The sequence below is a fragment of the Mus caroli genome, chromosome 18, assembly GCF_900094665.2.
Source record: "Mus caroli chromosome 18, CAROLI_EIJ_v1.1, whole genome shotgun sequence".
In the NCBI taxonomy this organism is placed as follows: Eukaryota; Metazoa; Chordata; class Mammalia; order Rodentia; family Muridae; genus Mus; species Mus caroli.
Genome location: NC_034587.1, coordinates 9438169 through 9460267, shown reverse-complemented (window position 1 = coordinate 9460267; position 22099 = coordinate 9438169). Strand labels below are relative to the sequence as shown.

At 41.5% G+C, this 22099-nt stretch overlaps 1 protein-coding gene across 4 annotated transcripts in view; it reads left to right on the top strand.

Annotated features, from left to right (window-relative positions):
* Osbpl1a (oxysterol binding protein like 1A) overlaps positions 1-22099 on the top strand; it is a 186133-nt gene that overhangs the window by 58325 nt on the left and 105709 nt on the right. For 3 of the 4 annotated variants that reach the window (XM_029471901.1, XM_021150443.2, XM_021150445.2), the window contains 2 exons: positions 2196-2277; positions 16615-16721. In XM_029471901.1, coding sequence (XP_029327761.1) covers positions 2196-2277; positions 16615-16721 — 189 coding nt within the window. Of the gene's footprint in view, positions 1-2195; positions 2278-4533; positions 4767-16614; positions 16722-22099 lie in introns of those variants that run through there. The other variant, XM_021150446.1, reaches the window with a different exon arrangement.

Sequence of the window (22099 nt, the reverse complement as noted above, 5' to 3'; positions counted from 1 at the left end):
GCTTATAATGAGACTGTACTTATATACTGAATAAATCAAATTTAAAACTTCAGCTTCCCTGGCATAATGTCAATGGTTTAGAACTCAATAATGAGGCACCATGCCAGACACCGCAAAGTAGTCACACGCATTAATTTTTGAAGCATGGTCTCACTGTATATCCCAGGCTGGGAGAGAACTCATGATACTCTGGCCCCAGCTTTTACCTTAGTACCAGGACTGACAGATGTGTGGCTCCTGCCTAACCCAGAAGAGTTTTGCTTTTTATAACTGTCAATGTGGGGGATAGCAAATTAGAGCATGTGGTTTATTTTATTGTATTGAAAACTGCTGTCCCTTTTAGTGTCAGCTAAGAGTTATCTTTTTTGTTTGTTTTTGGTTTTTTTTCGAGACAGGGTTTCTCTGTCTAGCCCTGGCTGTCCTGGAACTCACTTTGTAGACCAGGCGGGCTTCAAACTCAGAAATCTGCCTGCCTCTGCCTTCTGAGCGCTGGGATTAATTTGCTAAGAGTTACCTTAATACTGTGTGTTCATGAACTCCTTTTTAAGCTGACTTTTATGTACCTTATAAACCATTGAGCAAGGGAACATTTTTTAAAGCTTTGACATAAAAATGCCAAGTGAAGAGGCTTGTGACTTCAGTATGTGAAGATCATACTGTGAATAGGTGGCTCGCCTTCAGTTACAACTCAGGAGCTGTACTGTGCACCAGATAAGGAGTCTGCAGACAGAACCGGTGCTTCCTTAAATAACTTTCACCATGGGAAGGAAACAAGTGGGTGCTAGCATTGACTTGGACAGGAGCGGGAATCCTAATGTGCACTGTGTGAGAGTGGTTCTCTGTTAGTAAGTCAAGAGTGATTCATTTGGTTGCAGGGTTTCCACATGGACTTTCCCTCCAGCCTGTATTCACAGGCAGTGTCTGAGAAAATGAGCCAGCAAACCAGCTCTTTTATGTGGTTTCAAATTATATGGAATAAGTATTCTCTCTCGAATAAATAAGTAAACGTGAATTATATTTAGATGTCATTAGGAGTCTCAAAACAGAAGGGATAACACAAACTTAAAAGAGAACACTGCCTATCACTGATGTGGTCCCATGAATAATTCTGCTGTGGTTGGGTTGGGCTTTATAAAAGTTAAAAAATTTATAAGGTGAAATGGGAGAAAAGAGAGCTTACCTGGGTCACCTTGGCACACTGCTCCACTGGGTTTCATTTTGAATAAGCAAATGCTTTCTGTGATGGGCCAGTTGGGGTTACGAGGACAAAGCAAAGAAGCCGAGTCCATTATTCTGCTCACAGCAGTAATTATAGTATGTCCAAGGTCATGGTTTGCAGGATACGTATTTTTTTAATTAGTTATTTATTTTCGAGACAGGATTTCTCTGAGTAGCTCTGGCTTTCCTGGAAGTCATTCTGTAGACCAGTACAGTCTTGAACTCAGAGATCTGTCTGCCTCTGCCTCCCAGTGCTGGGATTAAAGGTGTGCAATCACCCCCATCTGGCTAGAATAAATTCCAGTATGATTCTTGTTCATTCTCTTTGTTATGTAAAACCAACTTAAAATTGACAGTAATTTTCATTTTGATCTTTGAATCTGCTCTAGGCGGAGGTACAAGTCAGAGTATGGCTTTTGCGTTTCTGTTTTACTTCTAGGGATCTTACTATGAAGAAATGTAGAGTTCCAAGGAAGAATGTTCTCTGTAATTGACTTTACCTTGTTTGTGTGAGCTTCAACTCAGTTAAGAAAATGTCCTGCTTCGTCTGATGATGTGGGTGGTGGCAGCATGTAGTTAAAATGCTGAATGAAAAATCAGCTTGAGATTTCCAAATGTTAGAGCCATCTGGGTTTTTTGAAACAAAAAACAGTTTTAAAAATGTATCCTTAAGAAATGCAATTTATAATCTCTTGGTGAATTTATTCAGAAATCTAGCAAATCAAAGAAATGAACTATATATTCATGGCATAACGAGAGTGGGCATTGTTAATTAAAGTAGTTAGGTGATGTCTACAGGACTGATGTTGAATGTGTTTGGAATTAAATACTTATTAAACTACTTGATTAAATGCTTTATTTATATCCTGTGTTATATGTATTCCAAATTGCAAGTGTTGATAGAAACATTAATGTATAAGTAATTTTGAAAGTCCTTTATTTGGTTTGTTTTAAATTTGTCTTTTTTTTTCTTTCAGAGAGCACAAACATGTCAACAGAGACTAGATAGGGAAATTTACAACTTTCTCAAAATGATTAAGGAGTGTGATGTGGCCAAAGGTAAGGGGGCGGGACAGAGAGACTATGAATGCTCCTCGACACTCCTCTGTTGGATTTTGTGACTTTGTGCTGCTGTGGGTGTGTGGGCACAGTGCTTGCTCATTTGTGCCATGATGTGTGTGTGTGGAGGACAGAGGACGAGGTGTAGCGGTCAGTTCAGGTACCTTATCCACTGAGCCACTAACCCCTGGGCCCTCTCACCAGCTCCCAGTTCTGGTTGTGATAACACTGTTTTGTAAATCTTAGACTGGTGCTGCCTTTTGCTGTGTGAGAATGCTCCTCCTACCCATTCTACCATGCCTTGTGGAGCCAGGCTCCATGGCAGAAACCTGCTTGCACTTGGATCTCCGATGGCATCAGCAAACGGAGGCTTCTCAAGGCATAGGTGGAGAAGTAGATTAGGGCTTTGTCTTTGCTCCCTCTGTAACAGAACAAAATGTGTTTGCATGTTGATGAATGCACAGCCCCATCACACAACCAGACGAGGGTAGGGAAACTTATCCTTGAGCAAGGAGAGCACTAACATTGTGTGGAAGCAGAGCTCTCCTGAACAAAGAGAGACCCACACATGCTCATATAGGAAGGCATGCGTAGGACAGGGCACATTCCTGAGCACGCTCTGTTTAGGTTTATAGTTCTGTTTTACATGCTTGGTTTAGAAAGAAAGTTGGCAGATTCATTTCTGCTGTGGGCAGAGAATTTAGCTTTATGAGCAAAGTTTTCTCCAGAGCGCTCTCTCTCTCCTCCCTCCCTCTTTACCCTCCCCACCCCAACACACAAAGAACTACAGTCATGTGATTATATCTGTTTCATGTAAGTTTCTTCAAAGAACCTTAGCTGACATAAAAGTAAAAAACAAGTTTACAGGCATTTTAGCAGGCTTTTCAGTCTTGTTAAGGGCCAGCAGCCCTACCTTATAAGGATAGGAGCCTGGCTTGTCCAATGGCTAGCACATCTCCTGGGGCATGGCTCAGCAGTGCTGTTGACTCCTGTGGCACCACCCCTACCTTCACTCCTTGGTGACCTTGGTCTTACTGTCCCCTCTCTTGTACTCTGTTGGTTCACACAGCCTTCCTCACCTCTGTGAGTGCTTTCTCCCAGCCTTTGAGCATGTTACATATATGAAATCCATCTTTCTCCCTCCATCCCTCTTCCCCTTTCTTCCCCCCTTCCTTTCCACCATTTCCCCCTCTCCCCCCTCCTCTCCCTTTCTCTGCAGAATGAAAGAGATGACCTACTACTTCTCTAGCTTATCTATCTGCACTGCATTTCTCTAGGCGCTGGGGAGAGAGGAATGCATTTCTGGTTAGTAAATGTGAGCTTGTTCAAGTCACTAAGACCTTTTAGAAGCAACCAAAATAGGGAAGAAGCTAGGGAAACTGCATGGTTTGCATTTTGGCTGCAGAGATCCCACGGTTAATGCCTGTAGCTTTTTATAACGTGCTCTTCCCCCCTGGATTCCCTGTTTTCTTTTAGAAAGATCAATGACATTTATTTTGTGTTCGTGCGTGTGCTTGTGTCTTTGACATTTATTTTGTGTTCGTGCCTGTGTGCTTGTGTCTCTGACACTTTTTTTTGTGTTCGTGCATGTGTGCTTGTGTCTTTGACATTTATTTTGTGTTCGTGCATGTGTTTGTGTCTTTATTTTGCCCTTACCTCGCACCTTCTTCCTTAGTTTTTCCCTGATTCTTGGTCTGAGCATGGAAGACAAGTGCTCTGGAAGCTGAGCCACGCCCCAGGCCCTGGAATCTGCATCTGCAGATGTAGCCCCACCCTCTCCTGACTCGGCTCGTTCTGCATGTGGTGCTCTTCAGCAGGCTTTCTTCCCTGCCTCGTGTATCTCTGATGTTGTGTAGTTTTATTCTGTGTGTAGGTTTGAATTTTGTTGCCCTGTTTATAGCTTGCTTGAGTCTGTTTCCTAGCTTACAAGTTCAGTAGGGATCTTTCTTCAATCTAGAAAACTTTAAAACTATTTTCTCTTAAAAGTCTTGCTTTTTTTTTTCTTCTTCCACCAGAAGAAAAACATGACAGATATGTATGGAACTTTCCTATGTCATTCCCTAGCTCTTAGTTTCTCTGAAAATCAAGTTTTCACGTTGCATTTTGCCTTTCTGCTTCATGTTGGCCTTTGTGTGGAGGTCAGATCTCTAAGGGAGGCTCCCGTGGGCTTAGCGAGGTCCCAGTGAGCTAAGGGAGGCCTCAGTGGGCCGAGGCTCCAGTGAACTGAGGTCCCAATGAGCTGGGCGAGGTTCGGTTGGGCTGAGCGAGACTCCGGTGGGCTGGGCGAGGCTCCGTTGGGCTGAGCGAGGCTCGGGTGGGCTGAGCGAGGCTCCGTTGGGCTGAGCGAGGCTCCGTTGGGATAAGTGAGGTCCCAGTGGGCTGAGCGAGGCTCCGGTGGGCTGGGCAAGGCTCTGGTGAACTAAGCGAGGCTCCAGTGGGCTGAGCGAGACCATGGTGGGCTACCTCCTGCTCCTTCTATGTTGCATCTGGTAATTTAAGAGTCATTTTCTAGTTTGTTTCTTTCACTTTTGTCTTCTTTTGTGTTTAATCCCTTGATTTTGTAATCTCGAGTCCTAATGCCTTTCTGACTCCAGAAATTGTAGATGGGAGTTTTAAAATTTGTTTTGTAGGCCTAAAAGACGGGTCAGCAGGCAAAGGCAGGTAAAGGCGCTTGCCTGATGGTTGAGCTCAATCCTTAGAACCCACATGGTGAAAGAAGACAACGCTTCCCTGCTACCCTTTTACCTCCATATATGTGCTAAGGTCACACAACCACTTACATACATGAAGACACACATTCACACACAGTAAAATAAATGCAAAAACGTTTGTTTTTCCATGCCAACCCTATCTTTCTAATGTGTGTGTGTTTATAATATTCTCTTTACTAATTACACAGATATCAATTTAAAGTTCTCCGTGAAACTCCGGGATGCCAAGTCCCCCAGAAGTTCTTTTGTTGTTGAGAATGGTTTTTGCTACCGTGGGTTTTTTGTTATTCCAAATGAATTTGAGAATTACTCTTTCAAACTATGAAGAGTTGTGTTGGAATTTTGGTGGGGATTACATTGAACCTGCAGATTGCTTTCAGCAAGGTGGCCATTTTTACTATATTAATCCCGCCAAGCCACGAGCATGGGAGATCTTTCCATCTTCTGAGGTCTTCAATTTCTTTCTTTAGAGACTTGAAGTTCTTTTCATACAGATCTTTCACTTACTTAGAGTAACACCAAGGTATTTTATATTATTTGTGACTATTGTGAAAGGTGTTGTTTCCTTAATTTTGTTCTCAGCCTGTTTATCCTGTGAGTATAAGAAGGCTACTGATTTGTTTGATTTTATATTTGGCTACTTTGCTGAAGTTGTTTATCAGCTGTGGGAGTTCTCTGGAGTTTTTGGAGTCACTTAAGTATACTAATATATCATCTACAAATAGTGATACTTTGACTTCTTCCTTTCCAATTTGTATCCCTTTGATCTCCTTTTGTTGTCTATTTGCTCTAGCTAGAACTTCAAGTACTATATTGAGTAGATAGGGAGAGAAAAGGCAGCCTTGTTTAGTCCCTGATTTTAGAGGGATTGCTTCAAGTTTCTCTCCATTTAGTTTGATGTTAGCTACTGGTTTGCTGCATATTGCTTTTACTATGTTTAAGCATGGGCAGTGGATTCCTGATCTTTCCAAGATTTTTACCATGAAGGGATGTTGAATTTTGTTAAATGCTTTTTCAGCATCTAACGAAATGATCATGTGTTTTTTCTCTTTGAGTTTGTTTATGTAGTGGATTACATTGATGGATTTCCATATACTGAATCATCCCTGCATCCCTGGGATGAAGTCTACTTGATCTTAGTGAATGATTGTTTTGATGTGTTCTTGGATTCAGTTTGCGAGACTTTTATTGAATATTTTTTGTATTGTACACATAGGGGAAATTGGTCTGAAGTTCCCTTTCTTTCTTTGGTCTTTGTGTGGTTGAGGTATTAACATAACAGTCACCTCATGAATAAATTAGGTTCCGTTTCTCTTTTGTGGAATAGTTTGAAAAGTATTGGTATTAGGTCTTCTTTGAAGGTCTGATAGAATTCTGCACTGAACCCATCTAGTCCTAGGCTTTTTTGGTGTGGGAGGCTTTTAATGGCTGCTTCTATTTCTTTAGGGGTTATGGGACTGTTTAGATGNTTTATCTGATCCTGATTTAACTTTGGTATTTGGTGTCTATCTAGAAAATTGTCCATTTCATCCAGATATTGCAGTTGTATTGAGTATAGACTTTTGTAGTAATATCTGAAGATTTTTTTAATTTCCTCAGTTTCTGTTGTTATATCTCCCTTTTCATTTCTGATTTTATTCAGTTGGATACTATCTCTGTGCCCTCTGGTTAGTCTGGCTAAGGGTTTATCTATCTTGTTGATTTTCTCAAAGAACCAGCTCCTGGTTTTGTTGATTCTTTGTATAGTTCTTTTTGTTTCTACTCGGTTGATTTCAGCCCTGAGTTTGATTATTTCCTGCCTTCTACTCCTCTTGGGTATATTTGCTTCTTTTTGTTCTAAAGCTTTCAAGTGTGCTGTTAAGCTGCTAGTGTATGCTCTCTCCAGTTTCTTTTTGGAGGCACTCAGAGCTATGAGTTTTCCACTTAGGACTGCTTTCATTGTGTCCCATAAGTTTGGGTATGTTGTATCTTCATTTTCATTACATTCTAAAAAGTCTTTAATTTTTTTTTCTTCCTTGACCAAGTTATCATTGAGTAGAGCGTTGTTTAGCTTCCATGTATATGTGGGCCTTCTGTTGTTTTTGTTGCTGTTGAAGACCAGCCTTAATCCATAGTGATCTGTTAGGAGGCATGGGATTATTTCAATCTTCTTGTATCTGTTGAGGTCTGTTTTGTGACCAATTATATGGTCAGTTTTGGAGAAGGTACCATGAGGTGCTGAGAAGAAGGTATATTCTTTTGATTTAGGATGAAATGTTCTATAGATATCTGTTAAATCCATTTGGTCCATAACTTCTGTTAGTTTCATTGTATCTCTGTTTAGTTTCTGTTTCCATGATCTGTCCATTGCTGAGAGTGGTGTGTTGAAGTCCCCCACTATTATTGTGTGAGGTGCAATGTGTGCTTTGAGCTTTAGTAAAGTTTCTTTTATGAAAGTGACTGCCCTTGCATTTGGAGCATAGATGTTCAGAATTGAGAGTTCTTCTTGGTAAATTTTTCCTTTGATGAGTATGAAGTGTCCTTCCTTAATCTTTTTGATGACTTTTGGTTGAAAGTTGATTTTATTCCATATTAGAATGGCTACTCCAGCTTGTTTCTTGGGACCATTTGCTTGGAAAGTTGTTTTCCAGCCCTTTACTTTGAGGAAGTGTCTGCCTTTGACACGAAGGTGGGTTTCCTGTATGCAGAAAAGTGCTGGGTCCTTTTAATGTATCTAGTCGTTTGTTTTTTTAATTGGGGAATTGAGTCCATTGATGTTGAGATATTAAGGAATAGTGATTGTTGCTTCCTGTTATTTTTGATGTTATTTTTGGTTTGTATGGCTATCTTATTTTGGATTTGTTGAAAGAAGTTTACTTTCTTGCTTTTTCTAGGATGTAGAAAAACACAAATCCTTGTGTCGGCGTTTTTTTTCATCTTTGAAAGGACTGGATTCTTTGTAGGGCTGGATTTGTGCAAAGATAATGTGTAAATTTGGTTTTGTAATGGAATATCTTGGTTTCTCTATCTATGGTAATTGAGAGTTTTGTTGGGTATAGTAGCCTGCGCTGGCACTTTGTTCTCTGGAGGTCTGTATGACATCTGCCCAAGATCTTCTAGGTTTCATAGTCTCTAGTAAGAAGTCTGGTGTAATTCTGGTAGGTCAGGCTTTATATGTTACTTGGCCTTTTTTCCTTACTGCTTTTAATATTCTTTGTTTTGTGCATTTGGTGTTTTGACTATTATGTGACAGGAGGAATTTCTTTTCTGGTCCAATCTATTTGGAGTTCTGTAGGCTTCCTGTATGTTTATGGGCATCTCTTTCTCTAGGTTAGGGAAGTTTTCTTCTATAATTTTGTTGAAAATATTTACTGGCCTTTTAGGTTGGGAATCTTTGCTCTCTTCTATACCTATTATTTTTAGGTTTGGTCTTCTCTTTGTGTCCTGGATTTCCTGGATGTTTTGGGTTAGAAGCTTTTTGCATTTTGAATTTTGAGTTTTGTGTCAGTGTTTTCTATGGTATCTTTTGCCCCTGAGATTCTCTCTTCTATCTCTTGTATTCTGTTGGTGATGCTTGTATCTATGACTCCTGATCTCTTTCCTGAGTGTTCTATCTCCAGGATTGTTTCCCTTTGTGATTTCTTTGTTTCAAATTCTGTTTTTAGATCCTGGAAGGTTTTGTTCAATTCTTTCACTTGTTTGGTTATGCTTTCCTGTAATTCTTTAAGTGATTTTTTTTGTTTCCTCTTTAAGGGCCTCTACCTGTTTACCTGTGTTCTCTTGTCTGTCTGTCTGTCTGTCTGTCTCTCTCCTCTTTTTCTTTTCTTTTCTTTTCTTTTCTTTTCTTTTCTTTTCTTTTCTTTTCTTTTCTTTTCTTTTCTTTTCGAGACAGGATTTCTCTGTGTAGCCCTGGCTGTCCTAGAACTCACTCTGTAGATCAGACTGGCCTTGAGTTCAGAAATGTGCCTGCCTCTGCCTCCCAAGTGCTGGGATTAAAGGCGTGAGCTACCACTGCCCAGCTCTTTTGTATTTCTTTAAGGGGGTTATTTTGTCCTTAAAGTCCTCTCTCATCATCATGAGATGTGATTTTAAATCAGAGTCTTGCTTTTCTGGTGTGTTGGGATATCTAGGGCTTGCGGTGGTGGGAGAACTGTGATCTGATGATACCAAGTAGCCTTGGTTTCTGTTGCATATGTTCTTGAGCTTGCCTCTCACAATCAAGTTATCTCTGGGGTTAGCTGGTCTTGCAACTCTGTCTGTGGCTTGTCCCTCCAGGAAACCTCTGTGTTAGTACTCCTAGGAGACCAGTTCTCTGTCTGGGAGGAATTTGGGCATGAAGAGTGGTACAGAGTCAGCTCTAGGGTGCAGACAGAAAGCAGAAGGATCCTGTTCCCAGGTGTTTCTTGATTCCTGTGTCCTGGTAGCTCTGGGAGGGGGGGTCCCTCTTGAGCCAGGAATTTGAACAGAAGTGGTGGTCTTACCTGTGCTCAGGCTCTCCTGGGAGATCTGCTCTCTCCTGATGTATTTGTGTATTTAGCACTGTGGCACAGGATCAGCTCTGAGTGCAAAGGGAAACCGGAAGGATCCTGTCCCAGGCCTCGCTCCTCGGTTTCAGTGTCCTGATGGTTCAGCGTGGGGGTGGAGGTGGGGTCCCTCTGAACAGCAGTGGGGGTTTTGCCTGTACTCACAGGCTTGTTGGCACTCTTGGGAGGGTGGCTCTCTCCCGGGATATTTGGGTATGGAGCCCTGTGGCAGAGGATACGCTCTACAGGCCAGATTGAAACAGGAAGGCCGAAATTGGGATTTCTTAACTAGATGATTCACAGTCTAGGTGTTCTCAGTCATTCTGGTTCCCACCCTGCGCAATAAACAAAGTGCCCTTCTTTATTGTTGGACCAAAGGAAAAACTTTTTCCATCTTAATCCCTGCTCCGCAGTGTATGTGTTTTCAAGGCTTTACACTTGTGAGTGTATCTTGGTTAGGATTTCTATTGCTGTGATAAAACTCTATGATCATAGGTATTTTGGAGAGGAAAGGATTTTGCTTATGATTCTACATCAGAGTTCATTATGGAAGGAATTCAGCCAGAAACTCAAACAGGGGCTGTTTCAATAATTATTTAATCCCATCCTGAGGTTTCTACCCTGCCTTTGGTATTTAAGTTCCTGGATGAAAGACACACACAGCCTTTGTATTTACAGTAATTCTTAAACAGCACAATAGCTGTGCTGCTGCCTACCCTTCATGCTGTCAGAATCTATTTTCCTATCAATAATCCCATTATTACTTAATATTTACTAGCTTTCATTTGGCCTGCTCTTGACTCCAGTTGGCCAGCACACGGGGCCATGTTCTTATGGCTCACCTAACTCAAGGCATCTTTTCCTGCATTTTCCTAATTCATAGTGGCTTCTCTCCTCTCCATTCACCTTCCTCCTCTCATGGTTCTCCTCTGACCCCCAAAGCCCACCTAAATCCCACTAATGTCTCTTCTGCCCAGCTATTGGCTGTTGGTATCTTTATTTACCAGTCAGAAATAATTTGGGGGCAGGGTCATGGGGGCTATGTGTAGACTCCAGGCTTGCATTTAGTATTACAATAGCTACCAAAAGATCAAACCTCAAAACATGGCAGGAACCTGGAGGCAGGAGCTAATGCAGAGGCCTTGGTGGGGTGGTGTTTACTGGCTTACTCCCCATGGCTTGCTCAACCTGCTTACTATAGCAAACAGGATTACCAGCCCAGGAATGGCACCAGCCACAATGGGCTGGGCCCTTCCACATCAATTACTAGTTAAGAAAATTCCCTACAGCTGTGCCTACAGGCCAGTCTAGTGGGATACATTTCTTAGTTGGTGTCCTCTCTTCTGAAATGGTTCTAGCCTGTGTTGGGTTGACATAAAAACTAGCCAACATAGAAGAAGTGCATCAGAGCGCCCCTCATGCCTGTTCCTGTTCTGACTGACACCCAGCTCTGTGCTGCTCACTGTAGCCTACCTGTCAGCCTTGCTTTTCCTCCCCTCCCCTGGCTCTGCTGTTGCAGTGATGTCACTCAGTGCACTGTGGGCCTGATGATTGCCTTTTGTTAGCCTAATTTCAGAAAAGCAGGGTCCGACTCACGGAGTGCACGCGTCTCCAGCCTGCAGTGTGCAGGTTGCCTTATGTTCTGTCAGCTCTTTTGTGTGTTGTGTTCAGCCCTGTGTTCTTTCTGTCTTTCATCTCAAAAACTGCATCATCAGTTCACACAGCTTCCTGAGCCTGTAGTCACTCTTTCTTTCTCTGCCTGTCTGATGTCATTCCCCACCCTCCCACCTCCTACACAGCACTGCCCCTCCCCCTGTCAGCCCTTCTGTTATTCTTATGTTCACCAGAGCTGTCTTTCCCACAGAATCCCACAGTGTTTCCCCATCTGTCTCTGGAGGCTATTCTTCGGTGCAGTTAGAAGTGTCTTTACAAACCAGGCCTTAGTCCTGAAGGTTCTCTGATGAAGTCTGAGTTGATTGGCTTTATGGCCTTGGTCCACTTACTTTAGGAGTCTCATCTCTTTGCACTCTGTTCAGCAACATGAACTTTTTCTTGCGTGTCAGGTTTCTTAGTATATATTGATCACAAGGTGTGAGATAGGAATTCTTTCTCATCTTCTTATATGTAGTTTCTTCAGACTTCCTGACATCTCTGTTCTTGCTGCATGTATTGCTGTAGCCAATTAAGACTGCTCAAATTGCCCCAGCAGCTCCTCACTACCTGCCTCAATGTTCTGGGTTCCCGAATGAAAGACACATACACGGCCTCTTGCCCCCAGTCCTAAAATCCCACCTTTGTCTCCCTGCCCTGTCACTGGCTGCCAGCAACATTATTTACCAATCAGAACCACCTGGGACCTTGAGCATCTTACTTTGGATTCTTGTGCAATTTTGGCAACCCGATTAACATAATACAGACGTTAAACCAAATCTACAACATGTTTCCGAGTCATGTTGCACATTCTCCTTTCGTACCCTGTGTCATCTTTATGTAGCTTTGTGTGTCTGTTCCAGCTGTCAGTGGCTCTCTACTTTTTTGGAAAGATAGACTGAGTAAGGAAAGGCACAGGCCACCAGGGTTGCTGTAGTAAGCTCCATCATAGCCACTGAAGAGGAGCGTCTAACCTGTGCCCAGGCTGGCTTTGAAACAACAGGGTTAAGGACAGAGGCCAGCAGGTGAGGCAGTGTGCCTTACAACCAAATGTGTTCACCTTCCGCCAGTCTGTAGCAGCCCGGAGAGCACCATATGAACGGCTCTCACACGTGCAGCAGCCTGGCACACTGACCAGCATCCTCACAGCCTTCCCTCTCTTCATTCTCTACGACCCAGGTCTTACCAGGATGCTTCCCTGGCCTGCCTACGGGTGGGGCCCTCTCTGTCATGGCTCTGCCCTAATTACTGTCTATTTCAGTTATTTTCTTCTTATAACATCAGTCAGGAGTGATCAAGCCAATCAGCTTTTGAAGGAGTTTCTATTCAGTTAGATTAAAATGAATATTACTGCTTCATTTTCTTCCTATTTGTAAATAAAGATCTGCTGGTTGACTGTTGATCCAGTAGGGTCTATCCTACCCCACAGGGTCTTCTGCTTTGAAAGTTCCACCTTCAAAAAGACTTAAAAAAAAAAACAAACCAGGATGCATTCTTTTTCTTTCTAATCTTACATTTTTCTCCATTTGTTCTAAAGTCTTCAAGTGGCTTCTTTCCCTTTCTAGATACAAGTTATATGAAGACAAAACTTTCTATTATTCTATTTTTTTCTCTAGAACATTTTTTGTGCATTAGAATAAGATATTATTTCTATAACTCACAAGTACATATCTTCTTTTTTATAATCTTTTTAAAAAACACAACAAGCTGGGCGGTGGTGGCGCATGCCTTTAATCCCAGCACTTGGGAGGCAGAGGCAGGCGGATTTCTGAGTTCGAGGCCAGTCTGGTCTACAGGCTACACAGAGAAACCCTATCTCGAAAACAAAAAACAAAAAAACAAACAAACAAACAAAAAAAAACAAACCCCAAACAAACCAGAATAACGAACCGAAGAGCAGGAGAAACACACCCCTCCTAAACCTGTCTCAGTACCTGAGGTGGTGCCTTCTGTGTGGTTGCTGCCCGGTAGGTGGTACTGCCCTCACTGTGACAGGTCTTCTCTCAGGACCAGTGCGTTAGATGGGGTATTGCATCCAGCTCCAGTTGACAGAGCAGTGTTACTGTTCTTTAAGATCCAAGTCAGTCTCTCCTCTCCCTCACAGTTGTCTCCTCTAATCCATCATAATGGCTTCCGTCACTGCATAGCTAGCATGTTTAAAGAAGGCTTTATTTGTTTGCTGTTTGATACCATTTTATTATTTAACTCGTTGAGTACTACACTTTGAGCTATATATCTTATATTCTTTCATGCAGTTAATGTAAATTACATACAGATAGCATACAGATACCAATACACACAGCATTCTGATATATGTACTTAGTGGATAATTTTTAAACTAACAACTTGAACCAGTAGGTAAATTTATATTCTTGGACCGTGTATACTGTCACTATTGGGTGTTTTTCAAGTTACCATTTTATATAGACATTTTTAAAAGAGAAGGTTTTTTTATTTGTACATATAAATTTTTCCACTTTCAGGAAAGAATACTGATTTTCCGAGGAGTACATGTGATTCTGATCTGGTAGTAAAGTCAGATTGAAAACTTACTTTTGTTCTCTCTGTCTCTGTCTCTGTCTCTGTCTCTGTCTGTGTCTGTGTCTGTGTCTGTGTCTGTGTCTGTGTCTGTGTCTGTGTCTGTGTGTGTGTGTGTGTGTGTTTGTGTTTGTTTGTGTGTAGAGCTGGCGTGCACCAAGTAGGCTTACAGTTTATATGGATAGCGGGGTGGACTGACAAATGAATGGGTGAGCATTACCATGAAGCCCACAGGGATCTTCAAGGAAGGCCTTTTAGGGAGGATGGCATTGAACTAGTGTTGGGAATGCAATGTGTGTATTTTCCCAGTAGAGAAAATTGTGACTATTAGGACATGTGATACCTAGAGAAGTGTTATCTCAATCAAAGGTTTGGAAGAAGCAAAGTCAAAGGTAGGTAAACTAGTATTTCTAAGAAATCAGCCTGGCTCACAGTGATCGCAGTACTATCTTCAGCACAGACTTGTTCTAGATAGAAGGTTGCCTAAATTGAGATTTAATTTGCTACCTAGACAAAAGAAACAAGTAGTTTCTCGTTTGTTAGAGTATACCCCATTAAAGATTGTACGGTACAATCATGAAAAATGTATACCCCATTAAAGATTGTACGGTACAATCATGAAAAATGACACACTGAGTTTTTTACAGACTCCAAAGTTAGGGGGTTTTTCCCTGTGTGATCTTCTAGTAGCTTCTATGACTTTAAAAACAGTTTCAGTAGAAAAATAATTTTCTCCTCAAAGTTAGCAATGCTATTTTGATAGGAGGTCGAATAAGGTGACATGCTGACCGTCTTGCATTTGTGTTGGCCACTTAGCTCCACACTAACAGCCTAACACAGTCAGTGATTCTTAGTTATTTACCTTTCTGAAAGTCCCTGGTTCTTTCTGGGTGTGTAACAGTATGTAGACATCATGTCGACAAAGCCAGCCTATGGGAGCTAGTCTTCTATATGTATAAGGTAGATCATCAGCCAGGGGTCCCCAGGTCTTACAGCAAACTGCCACAGAAATTAACGTTAACCTCAAGACCTTATTTTAACAGCACGTTACAGGAGAACTGAAGTTGTGTGTGTGCACTTGAGAATTGAACAGAGAGCCCCACACACTTGTTACACGTTTGCTCTGACCTATGCTCCCAGACTCTGAAATCATGACTATCTGTCTGGGGGTAGTGTTGTATGCACACAGTGTGTGTGTGTGTGTGTTTAGAAAGCTTGTAGAATGAGTTTGCTTAAGTACATTTAAGTATTTCCTACATGTTTGGACACTTAATATTTGTTTTGTATTAATCAAGGATCTAAATCAGAAATTATACAGCCTAGGCTTTATTGGGGATGATTAAGTGTGCGATGGTATTTACTTAAAAGCAGATCCATGATTTCATCTTAATGTCATTTGTAAGAGAATTACTAGATTACCCAGAACATTTATGGAAGACAAAGGCTGATTCTGTTTCTCTCACATGTCTCACAGTTGTGTGTGACATCTGTTACGTTTCTATTGCTGGAGTACCAGACATCCAGCATGTGCTACTTTCTTAGCCATTTGAAAAGCAAGTGGAGAAGAAACCTTGATAGTGTGTATCAAAGATTGACGAAGAAAGAAAATGTGGGTAAAGCCATGTATTTGAGAGCCTAGCAGCCTTCAGTCTGTGAGGCCAGGGTAGCGGTCCACAGAGAGCTGCCTAGGAGGGGAGAGCAGGGATGCTCTCGGCCTGCACGTCCAGGCTAAGGAGGCAGTTCATTGCTTTACTTACGTTTTCCTTTTGGTTTTTACTTCTGCCTTAGAAATTTGGATAAGTACTTTTCCTAACTAAGATCCTTCTCCTTAAATCCCATTAATATAGACAATTTTGGAATATTTGAAGCAAGACTGAGAAAGTGTGTTATTTACAGTTTATCACCCTGAGTGATGACTGTAAACACCTGTACACATGTTTTTGGTGATTTGCCTGCGTCCTAACTTTCTTCTCCTCAGAACATTATTTCTTTACAGTTGGAAGTGTTTGTGTCTTAGTGGGCCCACTGCACATGGCTGGGACCCACTGCCACGACCTGACACTTGCTAACACTAGCATTTGAGTCGCTTGAACTCTTTGGCCTTTGGCCTTGCTTACGGTCTCAACATTGGTTTAAATAAGTCAAGAATATTTGAAATACAAAGAATGCTGCAGGTTTTCTTTTTCAGTTTTATTTTAGTGAAATGTTTTCTTAAATATTAAGAATTTTATTTGTGTAGAAAAATACATTTAAATGATCTTAAATGAACTTAACAAAAAGTCAAACATTTCTCTTGCATCAGTGTAGACAGGGCATTCACAACATTTTACTTATTTTTAAGTGATAAATGTCTATTTTCAGCTTTCTTTCATGGGCATTGTTTTTGCTTTTTATTTTTAATAGGCAGATGGTTAAGCTCTGTCCTGCTGACAGAATCAGAGTCTGATATTGCTGTTTCCTTCTTTGTCCCTAGCTTAAGCACACAGTACCAGGCACTGGGCTTCCATTGGGGATTGAAAGCACAAATACCCATTTATGGGAAACATTTTTCCAAATAAGAGCTAGAGGAAGTTGAATTAATGCCGCCTTCAGACATGTTAGCCTCCATGTCAACCACAGAATTATTTTTGTCTTGTTTTAGCACTTCGATTTTGAATAACATTACTTACCCAGCAGAGATGGTGGTGAAAGGAAGGCTGTGTTGTGAGCAGTGCTCTCTGCCTGGTGACTGCTCCTTTAGCATCACAGCACTGCCCAGATCCTGGGGCCCTCAAAGCCTTAGCTCTGTCCTTTTCTGACTGCCTGATTAGTAGGTGTTGACTATGGGGTTTCACAGAAGCGGCAGGCCTGGGGGCTGATAACATGCTGTGGTGCTTTTACTTTGACATCACTTCAGAGCTCACTCATTGCATTTACCCATTTCTGTTTGTTTATAGATATGCTTCCATCGTTTCTTCAGAAAGCTGATGTTGTCTCCGAAGCTTCTAGAGAGACTTGTGTGGCGTTGAGTGACTGTCTTAATCTCTTCACTAAACAGGAAGGGGTAGGTCACCCAGAGATGACTTTTTAAAATCAATTGCTTACGTGTCAGGTGTCTAATAAGCTGATAAGCCATTGTGTTAAAGCTGTTCAAAAGTAGTACTAAATAGTATTATCAGAGGAAATGAAAACTTCACTTTCCATCAAAGTTCAGAATGGCCTCATTCGTGTTCAGGTTGGGTGACTGGGAAATAACCCGTGCTTACATCCCTGGGATACATTGATGTGGCCATATTTAACAAACATTTATATAACAGGGAGGCAGCCAGGGTGGTTGTGGCATTTCATTCAAAGGGATGGAAGTGTATTCCAGAACAATCATGCATGTGAGAGGTGCAGAAGGCCTTCCACCTAGAGCTGGGTACTGGTAGTCAGCTCTGTAAGCTTAGCTTCACGATGGGCTTCCCTCTGCTGCTTCCCTGTTCCACAGTACGCCACTGGAGCTCCACATCTCGGGAGGAGCAGGACGGATGCCCAGTAGTTTTTAAACTGTTGGGAAAATGTCCTTTGGTTGTTTGAACTAGTATTTTTCTTGTCTGTGGGATTTTTAAATTTCCATTTTCATTTTATTATTTTCTACAGATATTTGATCTGTCTCTTCTGAATTAAGATATCTAATTTATTTTTGTTAAATTTTATTTATAATTTTTGGTTAGAAATTGGGTTTGATAAGATCAGAAACACACAACTGGTTTTATGTTTTTTATGCAAATATGACTATTTGTTCTCTCATGAGTAAAGTAGAAGCCTTGCAAAGTCATTCACAAGTTTAAAAATTCCACCTTTGTATGTATATCACAAATTTCATATATGACATGTTTATGTAGAAGAAAAGAAAACATTAGTATAAATTCATTGAAAACAGTCTTTAAAAGAATTCTGTCAGAGCCACAGGAAAACCCTAACTCTGCATTGAACATTTCATGTATTTCTTAGCTCCTTTTTCAGAAAGACTCCTGCTTATCCTCAAATTCATGATCTTCCTGCCTCCACCTCCACACTGCTGTGATTACAGGTGCACACAAGCTAGAGTTCCTCTGTTATAGACATAGGAGTGTTTCTCTATCCACAATATCAGAGTTTATTGAATATTAGTGTTAACAGGACTAGCAGATAGTTCAATGGTGCTGCTCTTAGAAAGGGCCCAAGTGTTGCTTGGCTCACAGCCACACACACACACACACACACACACACACAATTTAATATAATTAAAAATACTTTACAATCTCTGATAAAAGTACATTTTATCTAAAGTCAATTTTTTTTGGTTGTAATTCCCCGTATACTTTTGATTTTGCTTGATAGATTGGTTATTTGCAGTCTATTTCAATCTTAACTCTAAAGATCATGCATATAAGAAGATACAGGATGCTAAATGACAAGGGAAGGATTAAAGAGGCTGCAGAGGGCAGGACCAGAATGCTGGTATAGACACCAAGAGACTAAGGCAGGTCGTTAGGTAAGGCATCAAGGAAGCTGGGCAAAGGTTTTGGGATGGCAGTGGGCAGAGCCTCTTCAAGTCAGAGCTGATTTAAGGTGCAGGTCCAAGTCCAGGTAGATTGCAATTTGAATGGTCTGTGTGAGATGAGTATACTGAACTGACTCAGAGACAAAGTTGCCTGTTCATTGCACATTGATACTATGCTCCTGATGGTTTTACATCTGGTGGGTGTTGCCACAGCAGTATAAAGTGTCTTTCCTGATCTGTGTGCTGTGTGGTCTGATGTAGCTTTGGTCTGGCCACGTGTCAGTGTTTTCCTTTGCTTAGTTTGTAGGTAATGTTTTACTTGGCATGAGTAAGCTTTTGGTCTGTGCGTACTTTGCCCTGTACAGATGATAGTTGTTTGCCAGTGTAGACCAGATAAAGTCATTCTGCACCGGCACGGCACTTCCACTCCAAATTGGGCAAATGGAGTTTCATAAAATGGAGTCCCCCAGGATAAGGCACAGCCTGTAAGATGTTTTGTACAACCTAGAGAAAACATGACCAGCTTGTTCTCCTCAACCTTCTCACCATTTCATCTTTTAATGATTAAATCTCAGGTTTTCCAAAAACATTCCTCCTTAGCATTTCTGACTTTGGCATCATTTTATGTGCTAGTTTGTTTACATGAGGGATGATACAGTGTTCTAAGTAAGTCTGAATTGAGATCATAACTTTGGAGCCAAATTATATTGCTGGCTTCATATGGTATTTAGCACTCTGTAATCCAGGACTCTCATTCTTATGTAGTACCTAATGAATGTGTGTTCAAGGAAGGTATGATTTTAAGGTAGAACAGGAGTTTAGTAGGTGTGTGTTTAATTTCTGGAAAAATACATGTTTTAATTTTTAAATTATCTGCTTAATAAAACAGTGTAAAACTCATCTTTTACTAAAGAAGTCTAGAGAGACAAAGGTGTTGACTTAGTGGGAGACCCTTAACCCTTTAGCCTCTAAGATTTGCCAGGAGATGAAGTGCAGTGGTGTAAACAGAATACCCTGGGGTCTGATGCACAGGGAGTGCTGACTACAAACTGGCAGGTTAATCCTAATTAATTAACCTCATGGTCCCTTCTCTCTGGGTCTTTATTAGTTCATTCGTCTTGCTTTGAGAAGAGGTAGTCATCTAAGGAAACTCTGAATGCTGTGTGGTATGGTGGCACACGCCTGTCCTCTCAGCACGGGAGCTAAGGCAGGAGAGTCACCATGAGTTTGAAGATAGCCAGGACCATATACTGAGTTGGAGGCCACCTTGGGCTACTTAGTGAGACTCTGCCTACCCCTCCCTTTCTCTTGGGATGGTTCTGTTTTGTCCCCAGAGTCATTGCCTGCTGTCTAAGTAGCAGTGAGTGCTCCCTGCACTTTGATATCTGATGTAGAGGAGACAGACAGGAAGTTGTCAGGAGCTCTGGTCACAAAGTGTAGTAGACCTGCTTTAAACATCAGTCTTTGACCAAATGTGTGATGGGTCTCTGTAAAGCCTGTCTAAATAATGCAGGATCAGATGCTACAGGTGCACAGGCACACAAGGAGTCTAGCATACTGCAGGAACAGTTTTTCACGTAGTAACTAGTATTTAATAGTTCAGACCTTTGGTGTACCTTTAAGATAGCTTTTCAGAAATATTATGAAATTCATCTTTCAGTAAGATGCACGAATTCCTTCTGAGAACTGAGGGGAAATGAGAAGTGAGTAAGTAGTTTCTATGAAGTTATTATTCTCTTTTCACCATCATCATTATCATTATCCTCATCTTCAGACAGGTTTTCAATACATAGCCATGGTTGACTTTGAACTCTCAATATACCTTCCTCAGCTTATAGAGTGCTGGGGTTACAGACAGGAACCACCATGCCAGACTTGAAGTTTGTCTTTCAAATATAGTAGAATCACAGCATAGGGATTGTTAGCCTAATCGAGATTACAGTGGCATAATGCAATGTCTTACTTATCTGGCATTATAAATTGCATTTCTGTTATCTGGAGCTCTATTAAAAGAGCAATCATAAGCTTTGAAGTCATAGTGACTTGTATCCCATTTCTTGGCTCGGCTGCTGAATCGCTTGTGGTTTTTTTGTTTGTTTGTTTGTTTGTTTTGTTTTAATAAAGATCTGTTTGTAAATGTGGTGGCTAGATAAAAAGCACACAATAGTTTTGAAGATTAACGGAGCACCTCCTCATGGCCACACATCTGTTTTTATACCTGCTTGAGAACACACAGGGCTGTGTTGTAGGAAATATTAAAAAAGAATCTGGCACGCTCCTGCTTTGTGCCTCTGCTCTGGCAGCCTGGCAGGCCATGCACTGGAGGGCAGCGGCCGACCTGTTTTTATCTCGTGGAGATTCTGACTCTGAACTCCACAATTTCTCTACTCAGCTCAATAGATTCTAACTGGCGGGTCATTACCACACCAACCCCATGCTTCAAACCCCCCACAACCTTTGTGGTGCACATCGGCCAAATCCATGCTTTGCTGCCGTACCTTTCTCTCTTGAACCCAGACGATCCCCTGCGTGAAGGAAAACTCAACACAAACTTAGTTCAGAAACAGTGATAACTCAATCCCTGGGTGCAACAACTAAAATCTAATCTTGTAAGCCTTATTAAAGTCTGATTCTGTACACCTTTAATCCCAGCACTCACTCGGGAGACAGAGGCAGGCGGATTTCTGAGTTCAAGGCCAGCCTGGTCTACAAAGTGAGTTCCAGGACAGCCAGGGCTATACAGAGAAACCCTGCCTCGAAAAACCAAAACAAAAAACAAAAAACAAACTCTGATTCCTTTTGCAGCGAATCCTTGTGGATCTGCCATGACACTGGGAAACTCTAGCAGCTACATCTTACCCCTCCACTGTCTGGTTACAAAAGGAACTTAACTCTCTCCTGCTTCCCCTCTTCTTCCCTCCAACCCGGATGTCCTGCCTACTCGCCCAGTGATTGACTCCTTTATTCATTAGGTGATTGGTTCATAAGAACAGCACCGTCCCATCCACAGCCAGGATGGCTGTGAGTGACTGAACCCCATAGCAACAAACCTGTTCTTACTCTACTCTCTTACTTGGCAGTTATTTTAAAGATGCTTAGATACTTTGTTGTTTTTGAGGTGCTAGGGCCTTATGCATGCCAGGTGAGGGCTCTGCCACTCTGCCACACTCTCAGCCCACACACGGATTTTAGAATGTAAAAATGTTAAACTTAATTTTATATTTTCAGGTGTCCTGGGATTGTCTCTTGGCATTAGTCCTTACTTTTTGCCTTCATACAGAGATACTTTTAATACTCACAGGATTTTGCTAAAGAGATAAATCAATACTAATAACACCTTTAAATTCTTATTTGCTCCTTGGCTTTTATAACAGCTATATGCTTTCATCTAACAGTGGAGTACTAAACCTTCTAATTTACTTGGTCTAATCATGGTTTATTCACAAGGAAAGCAGAGTATCAGACTTGGTCCAGTCACATCTGAGTTCAAGGCCAGCCTGGTCTACAAAGTGAGTTCCAGGTAGAATACGCTAGCTTGATATGGAAACTAAGTTTCAGTGTTTGTGGGCTTTTGTGGGTGAGTCTCGTGCCTTCTGTTTCTATAATTTGTGAGTGTTTTTACTTTTTGGGGACATGCTTTCATATGATCTAAATGACCTAAATAGCTGGAGCTTTCATTACAAACTGTACTAAAATGAAGTATTATTGTGAGAAGATTTTATATTCTTAAATGAAAAAGCAACTAACTCATTGAGAAAACTATATTATTCTAGAGAAATCCGGCCTACGTAGGGCCACAAGCCTCTTCCGGTCAGAAAAGCACCAGGGTAGCTAGGGCGCAGGGTCGGCTGACACTCGCCAGCTACCCACAACACCCACCACAGGATCTTAAGACTTCTGGTGAGTGGAACACA